The sequence below is a fragment of the Lonchura striata genome, chromosome Z (assembly GCF_050655825.1).
Source record: "Lonchura striata isolate lonStrDom1 chromosome Z, ASM5065582v1, whole genome shotgun sequence".
Lineage (NCBI taxonomy): Eukaryota > Metazoa > Chordata > Aves > Passeriformes > Estrildidae > Lonchura > Lonchura striata.
In genome coordinates, this window is record NC_140740.1 from 37301710 (window position 1) to 37311845 (window position 10136).

The window sequence follows — 10136 nt, forward strand, 5'->3', positions numbered from 1 at the left end:
CTCTCCTTGTTTCTTGAGGTGTTTTTGCAGGTGAACATGGTCACTCAGATAGATTTGGAATATGAGCTACAGGCTGTCTGTATTCCTTGTGAATCTGCTCCTGTTCTGTGCTTTCCCTTTCCTCACAGCTGATTACTCCTGGCTGACGGGGACAAGCTGTAGTCTCTGACTGCTTTGTTCTCTTTGACTTGAGGTGGAAGTGTCACCATCCTACCTGGCAGCCTGCAAAGACTTCCAGGAAATGACAGGCGATCAAGAACCCCAAGGCTGGCATGAGGCACAGGAACTGTACCAACCTGAGATGCTGCAAGATAAGCACATCCCGAGGATGGTGCTGGAAAAGAGAATTCCATGGAAGGAGGTAGAACACGAGAAGGAGGAGCTGCAATGTGTCTGCAGGCCTAAAAGGGGGGAAGGAGTCCTTGGGCGGAAGTGGAGAGGTCATTGCTGCAGTCATCCTTCAGAACATGAAACTGGCTATGAACTCAAGTAAAACCAGCCTTTGATTTTACAAGTGGACATCCAAACCAGTCCTGTTGAACAGTTCTCCATGTGGCTGACAGCAGCTTCCAAAGGGCGTGCATTTGAAATGGGACCTCGGGGCAATCTCTGACAGCCACCTTCCTGACACAAACTCATTTCTTATCTCAGATCTACACAGGCTCTGTCACTGAACCTGCTGCAGCAGCAGCAGCGCCGTCCCAAGGATCCTTTGCTTCCCAGCCGGAGAAGTGGAGCTGGGGCACTTGGTTCACATCCCACACTGACCCAGCTGCTGCTCAGCAACAGGAGATCAACAGTGCCTCCCAGGAGCAACAGAGTACGTCTGGTGTCTTTGTTACCCGAGGGACAGTGTATTGTGTGCAGGTGTCAGCACAGCTGTACCAGACGGTCCTCCTCAGTTTAGTGTCACAGGGACATTTAGGAGTCCCCACAGGAAGTGCTGGCAGTGCTCCGAGGCAGTGACAGAACGCTCTGGGTGTTCCTGCTGCCTCTGGGGGCACCTTGGACTGCCTGGAGTTTGCCTGAGCTTCCCTCTCTGCCGAAGGCGGAAGCAGGGATTGCTCCTGGATCAGCAGAAGGCTGTGACCGCTTGAGTCTTAGCAATTGGCAGAATTCCTGCTCAGATCAGTCTCTAGAACACATCAAGCCCTTTGTGATTCTGCAGCACAAGGCATTTATTCTGCTCCTTTCCCATAACAACTGCCTGTGCTGTGCTATCAGATAAGACCTGGTAGGGCTGAGAACAGAGCCTAGTTGATGCTGCGTCTGCCATCACATTCTTCCCATCAGTGCCTGTCAGTGCTCATGCTTGGGCTTTGCCAGCCTTGTTGTGGTAGCTGCCCTGGCCCTGAGGGCTGGTGGGACCGCAGAGGCTGGAGCCTTCCGTAGCCAGGAGAGTCCCGATGCTGCCTGGCCGCTGCAGCGCGGAGCTGCCTGAGCCAGCAGCCCCTTGTCTGGGCTGGCTTCTGTGTCACATGGCCTGGACCCATGAGAGGGTCAGCATCTCCTCTGGGCAGCTGTGTGTGTCATGCTGCTGCCTGAGGAGCACTGCTGTCCTCTCTGCCCTTGCCCACCATGCTGAGTTGGGAAGATGGGGACGTGTGTGCTGCCAAGAGGGTGAGTCCAATGGGAGCAATTGATCCATGCTTCAGGGTGAAGAGAAGCAGTGTGGTTCTTCATGTAGGGCACAGGTAAGGGCATCTTTGAGCTCACCCTGCTCATAAAGAGTGAGGGTTCTGGTCCTGAAAGCCCCATTGGGACTGGTTATAGCATGAGCAGATCTGGTTTACAAACACAGAGGCATTCTTCTGGCAAACTGCTGCAAGGTGGAGAAGATGGGAACCTCTGGCAATATTTCTCCTGTTCTGAACTTGGCATGTGTTCAGAGGAGTTGATTCTAGGTACCAAGATGCATTTAATCTTAGCAAGTAGGAAACCTTTTCTTGAATCTCACAGTGTTTTTCCCCAAGAAAACAAAGGCTTTGTTATTTCCAGCTCTCCTTAATGTTTCTAGATGACAAACTTATTTGCCTTGGAAGCTGTTGTCTTCTGGTGTCTGTCTCCTCTGAATGTATCTCCCTGTACTTCCCTGTGTATCTGCTGTCAAGAGCTCTCTCTCTTTGAAGGACGCTAGAAAATCAGTCTCTGTGCCAGCCACTTGTGCTGCGGAGCTGCCTGTCTTCTTCTTATTGTTCCTGTTCTGTTGTTGTTGTTCTTGTTGTCAGCCAGCTGATCGCACAGGGCTCAGAGCCTCAGACATAGGGGCTGCCTTTTGTATCTCCTGGAAGCTGGGATCTCTGCATTAAAGTGAACGTCTTGCATGTTGTTTCCCACAGGGAGAATGGTGAAGGTGGACAATCCCATTATAAAATACGTTCAACTGGAAAATATTGGCAGTGGGTGAGTCCAACCAGTGATAATTTTACAAACTATGCACCAGGTGTTTGATGGTGGAATATCCACCAAGTGTGAAGTCTGACAAGCTGCAAACATATTCAGACGCTGGGGTTAGATTGTCAGTGCTGATCAGAATTTTTAAGTGTGGCCAGAAGGCATTGCCAGAGACATGTCCATGCTTCCAGTGTCCTGCATGTGGGCTGGCTTTCACTGCAAGATCTAAATGTCTTCTCCTTTTTGGCAACTATTTTGTTTCTAGGATATTTGGAGATGTTTGTAGAGCACTCGACACTACCACAGGAGGAGAGGTAAATGTCAACAGCCCCCACGGACTCTGCTGTACTCAAGGGCTTTCCCTTCTGGTGTGAGCAGCTGTGGCCAGAGCTTTGGGTAGAGATGTACTGAAAAGGCACGAGAAACACAGACTGGTACCAGCCTGCAAAATACATTTGGGACAGTTTTTGTCCTTCTCAGCTGCCAGAAGGAAGACACGGAGGGCAGCAGTTCATTTCAGAGAAGGATGTGCTCACTCGCTCTCAGTTGCTAAAACAAAGGTGGTGCCTTAGAGCATCTCACTGCTCTTTGGGGCTACAGCTTCAGAGTCCTGAATTCTCACTTCTGGTTGCCAGAAAATACATCTGAAAGTTACTGGTAGCTGCTTAGCCACCAGCAGTGCTGCACTTGGGAACTGCACATAGGGAGAGATCTGCAAGGTGTCCCTAAAATCCCTAAGCCCTTCCCATAGCCCAAGAAGTATCCACAGCATATTAAGGCATGGATGACTTCTTCTGAACCCCATACAAAGCAGCAGGGAGTGTGCTCAGAGGTTTGTGGCTGATAGTTGAGACACCACTGTTATCAAGTGGACAAGGCAAAACCTCAGTGGCCACGTTTCCTGTAACTGGCCCCCAAGGAGCAGAGAAATGGGCTGTTGGAATGTCTGTTCCCATTCAGATGTTGTCTAATCACAAGGCAGTTGGCACAATTTGGCTGTGTCATTGCAAAATCCCTCACTCCATGGGAGAAGTTGTTCTCATGCCACCAGCTTTTAATGTTACTGATTTTCAACATCATTTTAGGTGGCCATAAAGAAAATAAATCTTCAAGGACTGGTCAGGAAGGAAGTAGACTTCAATGAACTCATGGTCGTGAAAATGAAAAAGCACCCAAACATTGTGAATTATTTAAAGAGGTGAGTGGTGAATTATTTAAAGAGGTGAGTGGTTGTTGTTTTATCCCAGCAATGTTTGTTGACATACTGCAAGCATGCAAAGTTAAAAACCCTCTTTGGTCACTGGGAGAAAATAGAACTGGTAATTATTGGTAAATTCACTGCCTCCACATTGTATTGAGGCTTGAATTTTTCAAATTTTTCTCAAATTTTTCTCAGCACCTTATAAGTTCTGATAAACCATCCTAGAGAGGATTTCCCTTGGATTCTTGTCCCTTTTCCATTGCTATGCATGCCAGGAAGACTAGGTGTTTATTTCCAGAAATAGCATGTGTGACAGGCTTTTTATCTGGGCTCTTACTAAACTGCACTTTTTGCTTGCTGCCCACCGAGGACATCTCCTTTCTCACAGCTGTGCCTTTCTCCTTGAGTCTGCACAGATTGCAAACAATGCACAGCCAAGAGGGAATGTCTATTGCTTTTATTCTGTTCTCATCACAAAGGCACCCGGAAACAACCCTTATTGTTTTCCAACAGCAACGTTGTTGTTTTCAAACATGCACGTTCATCTCCACCCCTTGTTTCCTTCTTTCAGCTGCCTTGTGGACGAGCAGCTCTGGCTGGTTATGGAGTACATGGATGGAGGCACTCTGAGTGATGTCATCAGCAAGACCTACCTGTGTGAAGACGAGATAGCTGCCATCAGTCGGGAGGTCAGGGATCCCACCTGTGCTTCAGAGGCCTTGGGCAGGATTGTCTGGGAAACAGGGGCTCAGACCTGGAGTGATTTCCTGTATAAAGCTTTGTTTCTGTGTTGCTGGTATGCTATGGGCAAGTAAAATCATCTCAAGGGAACTGCCTGCCAGTGCCCCTGCACTCACTGTACTCTGTTCCTTTACTCTTACCTTCTGCTGTTGTATTCTCACTCTCTCTCGTGTATTCGTATTTGCTGTTCTTCACCTTGCGTCTCTAAACGTTTGTCTTGAGCCTGTCTGCACTGCATTCCTTGCCTGTAAAAGCAAAGGTGCTGGTGGCATTTGAAACGAATGGCAAAGAAAAAGAGACTCATTTCACACAGTCCTTAGCTGAAAAGGACAGTAGTCACACAAAATAGTGTTTGCTTCAGGAAGGTGACTGATGTGATACTTCCAAGCCTGTGCTGATGCCAGCAATAAAACCTTTATCATGCAGCCTCTCACCCCAAAAGTGATCCACTTCACACCACTTTTTCTTTCTTGGCAAACCCTCATTTGGAGGGAGCATATCCACTGCAGCAGCAGTCATCCTGCCTGGTTTGCAGGGGACAGTCTACAACAGCAGGCGCTGTTGCCCTTTCAAAAGCTGACATGCCTTTCCTCAGAATGGTCCTGCTCTGCAAGTGTTGGAGCAGCAACTCTTCCTCTCAATGGCACTGTGTTCTGCCATTACTCGCCATTCCCCTGGGGAATGGGAATCTTTTAGAGCTGTTTCTTGTGTGATGAAATCACATCACTAATTTTTGCCCTCCTGTTTCTGTTTTCTCTCTCAGTGCCTGCAAGGACTGGATTTTCTTCACTCAAACCATGTGATCCACCGAGATGTGAAGAGCAGCAACATCCTTCTCAGAACTGACGGTTCTGTCAAGCTGGGTCAGTATATTCCTGGTCAGGTGCAGCACTCAGGGACGTGGGGTGAGGGGCTGCTTTGAGTGACTGCCAGCTCCCCAGAAATGGTGCTGGTGGCAGTGCAGGGGCCCCTGCTGCAAACTATGGGCACAGTTGCAACGTGCACAGAAGTATGACAAGGAACAAGGAGTCAAGAGGGGCATTGGTTGGTGTATGACCCTTCCAGAGGGAGGGAGCTACAAGTCTAAAGCTTCAGAAAAATAAAGGCTGGAGGTAGTCTAAAAAATGAGGGGGTTTCTTGAAGTGGCCAGTTCCATATTTCCTTGGCTAAAGCCCTGAGGGAACAGAACAGGGACAGATTTTCAGCAGATGACATAGTGCTTTCTTAGACTGAGAGTGGGGAATTCTTGTGCTTGGTTTCCTAACTTGAGCTGGCTTTCGTGGTATGTTTTTTTCTCCACAGCTGACTCTGGCCTCTTTGCTCAGCTCACCCCTGAGCAGAGTAGACGGAGCTCAGTGGCTGGCACTTCTGGCTGGATGGCGCCTGAAGTGGTGACAGGTCAAGCATATGGCCCCAAAGTGGACGTATGGTCTTTTGGAATCGTGGGCATCGAAATGGTGGAACAAGAAGTTCCTTACTGGAATGAAACTCCTGATTCGGTAAGGTGCAAATACTCCCTGATCTCGTTTGTCTTTCTCACCTGTCCCATGTCCTGTGTGCCATTGGACAAAGTCCCATTGCCATCTGCTGGCACCATTTCCACCAAGGTCCCCTTCTAAAAATGTCCCTGTAGCACATCAGCATCTGCAGTCGACTTGGTTGAAGGGAAGAGGAGGGTAACCAGTTCAGAAATCTGCCATTTTGGCCTCCAGCCATGCCTGATACTTCTCATTTGCTTTTTGAACAATGTTGGAGTTCTGTTTCTAAAGGAAATGAATTTTTCAGTGGAATGGTTGGATGTATGATAAATTCCTTCAAAATGGAGATTGAATCTTCCTAGTTTCAATTTTATAGAAAAAGAAAAAAAATGGAAAAGGAAGAGGAGGAGAAAAGGGAAAAGAAAAAAGAAAAAGTTAGACATAAAGGGAAAGGAAGGGGAAAAGGAAGAGAAAATGAAAAGTAAAAAAAAAAAAGCAAAAGAAAAGGAAAATGGGAAATGGAAAATGGAAAAAAGCGAAAGAAAGAAAGAAAAAGAAAAAGAAAAAGAAAAAGAAAAAGAAAAAGAAAAAGAAAAAGAAAAAGAAAAAGAAAAAGAAAAAGAAAAAGAAAAAGAGAAATTAGAAAAAACCACCAAAGCAATGCCCAGGCAATTCTGCTTGCTTTTCCCTTTATTAACCAAAGCACATCAATTTTCCTCCAAATTGTACCATCTTTTCTAAATCCTGTGGATCTTCAAAACTTTCAGGCTTTCAAATCATCTGTACATTGTTTAGTCATGTGTGTGGGTGGCCTGGATAAGTTTAGGATGTGTTTTTCTCCGACTGCAGTTAGAATTGTACACTAAACCCTTGACTGTTTCTGGGTTCTTTAACAAGTTAATGAGCTTGCAACCCGGTGCCTGCGGCTGGGATCCAACGTGGGCAGTTGATGCTGGTGCTGTGATCCTTTACCACAGGAGCAGGGCCATCCGTGGCTTGCACAGTTATAAGGACAGTGAGGACTCCAGCTCCCTACCATGTCCAGTGGCTGAGCTCAGTTGCAGAGAGACAGCATAAAACCTGCTTTGTGACCTCTGGGAGTGTGGGGAAAGAGAAGGAAATTTTCCTCTGGGTTGAAGAAGAAATTAACAGTGTCTCTTTGATCACCATCTTTTTCAGTACCACCAGCACAGAGCTGTTACTATTGTGGTGGGTGCTTTCATGGAGACTCCCAGGCCTCTTTCCATTGCTATTTATGTCTAATTTAGATGGATTCTGCATCTGCATTTTTTTCAAGAGGAGAAAAAAGACCTGATTACTTTTGTTTCATGGAAGTGGTGCTAAAGGGACCAACAAGCAGTGCAAAGATTCCTTTCATGTAATAAGCCTTGGAAATAGTATGGATAGAGCAAACTCCCCCTTCCAAACTGCCTGTCAAACTGGTGTGAATCCCCAGAGAAGCAAAATGTACTTTTGCTGATGTAGTTCCCACTAATGAAATCAGCTGCCAAGGCAAGATCTGCTGAATGTTGGAAAAGCTGTGGCTGCATCGGGCTTTAGGTTTTTGGTTGGTAAAGGAAAGTCATCCCTGGGTCTCTACCAGGGAAGAAACTGCCCTGCAGAGTGGAGCTTAAACAATGGGCTCGGGGAGTGCAGTTACAGATGGCAAAGAAGCAGCTGGAGCCTCATGTTTCTTTTTTCCCCAGCCTCAACTCCTGATAGCCATACAAGGTACACCAAAGCTGCAGCAGCCCAACCAGTTCTCACCTTCCCTGCGTGACTTCCTGAGCTGCTGCCTGCAGACAGACGAGGCACGGCGCTGGTCTGCCAAGGATCTCCTGCAGGTAAAAAAAATGCCAAGGGGCTGAGGTGAAACAGTGTTCGAGGGATGGGCTCCTCCTCCACTGAGGTCCGAGGCACCAGATGAGCCCCCTTCCTCTTCACCTTCACTCTTGGTGCTCTTCAAATGAAAATGCTGAGGAGTGCTAGACTGGGCTGGGCTGGCAGGGCTCTTTAAAGGTCATCTGTGTCCTGCAATGAGCAGGGAGAGATCAGGTTTTTCAGAGCCCCTTCCCACCTGACCTGGAATGTTTGCCCCATCCCTACCCAGGCTCTAAGGACAATCTGTGCCAGTGTGGCACCATGCTCCAAGGAAAGAATTCTTCCTTAGATCTAATCTGACTCAATCCCCATTATAGATTATAAATACTATCCCATATCCTATTGCAACTGAATGTGTTAAAAAAAGGTATCCCCTACTTGCTGAGAATCCCCTTTGAAGTACTGGAACTCGGCAATTAAATCTCCCTGGGGTCTATTCTCCTCCAGGCTGAATAACTCGAGGTCTCTCAGCCTGTCCTCAGAGGAGAGGTGCTCTGTCCTCTATTTCTGTTGCCCTGATTTGTAATTTGGTGCTGTGTTCTGTTTTACCTAACGGCAAAAGAACTGAAGTAGAGCATTGCAGGGTAGAGAGACATGGAATGGTGGTGGAGGAACCCAAGGCTGCCAGTCCTGGCAGAGCAATCTGGAGAGATTTGGCTGTGGGCAGGAGGGGCTCTGAGGGGCTCACTGTGAGCCTCTGAGGGGCCCTGGTTTGTGCCCCCCACCCCACCCTTAGAGGTTTCTGGCACACAAACAGGGGTAGCTGAAAGGGACTTGTCCCAGCCCCATCTGCTGTCTGGCATGCTCAGGCAGAGGGGAACTGGCCCAGGTTGTGTGGCAGACAGGGAACTGCAGGACCCAGCACCAGTCGGCTGGTCCTGCTGGGAAGGAAGGTGCCATCCAGCATAGGAGGGGCAAGGCATGGAAAGGCAGACACTGCTCTGTGTGCCTGTGGAAATTAGCACGGTGCCTGTCTTTCTAAGACAGGGACCTATGTGAGTCACTGGAGTTTCCTGAAGGAAGAAACCTCAGGGACAGAAAGCACCATTTCTAGGGCACTGGCAGGGAAAAAAATCCCAGCAAGATGGAGAAACCAGAATAAAAGGATGAGTGGGATTCTGGGCCAGGTTTGCCTGTGATGGCAAGGTCCTGCACATGACAACTGATGGGCAGATGGTCCCATTGTTTTACTTTTTGGGTTTTTCTAGGAACTAGAGGAATCCTGATTGAGTCTATGAAGCACTGAGCTTGGAATGTCATCGTTCACTGTTCTTTATTGTGTTTTGTTTTTTTTTTTTTTCCTGTGGACAGCATCCATTCATAACATCAGCCAAGCAAGTGTCCATCCTGGCTCCACTCATCATCGTCCTGAAGAGGATACAGGAGAGAAGAATGTAACAATCAAGTCAAGATGTTATCTCCACAACCAGTTTAGAGTAGGATTGTAGAGTAGGATTGTTAAAGAGTTTTCTAGAATTGGATTGTAGAGGAGGATTGTGGAGTAGGACTGTAGGAGGATTGTTGAAGAGTTTTGTAGAATAGGATTGTAGAGGAGGATTTTAATTAAATAAAGTTTCTGAAACATTAACTCATTTGAAAGATTCCCCTCCTTCTGACCCCTCCAGAAAATTCAACACTTCTGAATTCCGAGTTGGTTTTTATGGGTGTTAAGTCACACTTAGGGCTTCTTTTGTATGGTTTTTAAGTGGGGGAAGGCTCTTCTTCGTTCATCCTTTCCAGATACTGCCTTTGGACCATGGCCCACTGGCCAGCTTTTGGCCAGCTGTAGTATTTTTAGTTGAGGCAGAAAGGGCAATGGCATTTGCAGGAAAAACCAAAGGGGGAGTGGTGCAGCCAAAACATCCTGTGCAGATGCAGGCCTTCAGCTGTGACTCGAGAGCATTTGGGTGCCTGCCACTTGGATTTGTATCGTGAAGGGCAATGTCTTTGGCTGGAGGAGAGCCTCGCTCAGCGGAGAAAGCAGAAAGATCAGAGAGGTGCTCTGAAAGGTCTCCTGCGGTGCAGAGCTGTCAGCGAGTGTGAGCTGAGAGCGGGCCCGGCCCTGCCCGGCGTGGAGCCGCAGCAGAGCCCTGGCAGAGCCCGGAGCAGCCTGAGCCTCGGCAGGGCCAGGCTGCAAGGAGGCCCTGGTAGCTGCAGGAGGCACAGCCCGGCCCTGCGTGCCTCTTGCTGGCAGCGGGCGCATCCTCCGCTCTCAGAGCCCAAGCGCAGCCGGCTGCTCCCGAGGGCAAGCGGAGCCCTGCTGGGCACAGCCCAGCCTGGAGGCATTGGCCCTCTGGAGTCTGCCCGAGGAGAGAAAGGCCAAGGGCAGCCGAGGCCCGCTGGCCTGGCTCAGCATTCCCACTCTTGTGCCGCTGCCCTGCGACTCCTGGCAAAGGTCAGCAGTGTGTGCAGCACCCTGGGCACCGGGGCAGGGAGCCGGG

The 10136-nt window shown here is 48.5% G+C and overlaps 1 protein-coding gene across 1 annotated transcript; it reads left to right on the top strand.

Moving 5' to 3' along the window:
* The first annotated feature begins 3348 nt into the window (after positions 1-3348).
* Positions 3349-9283, top strand: LOC146763775 (serine/threonine-protein kinase PAK 3-like). The gene is made up of 6 exons (XM_085566415.1): positions 3349-3592; positions 4167-4284; positions 5100-5199; positions 5639-5835; positions 7521-7658; positions 9007-9283. Exons 1-6 carry the CDS (start codon positions 3543-3545, stop codon positions 9091-9093), a joined length of 690 nt encoding a protein of 229 aa, XP_085422541.1. The 5' UTR covers positions 3349-3542; the 3' UTR covers positions 9094-9283.
* The last annotated feature ends 853 nt before the right edge of the window (positions 9284-10136 follow it).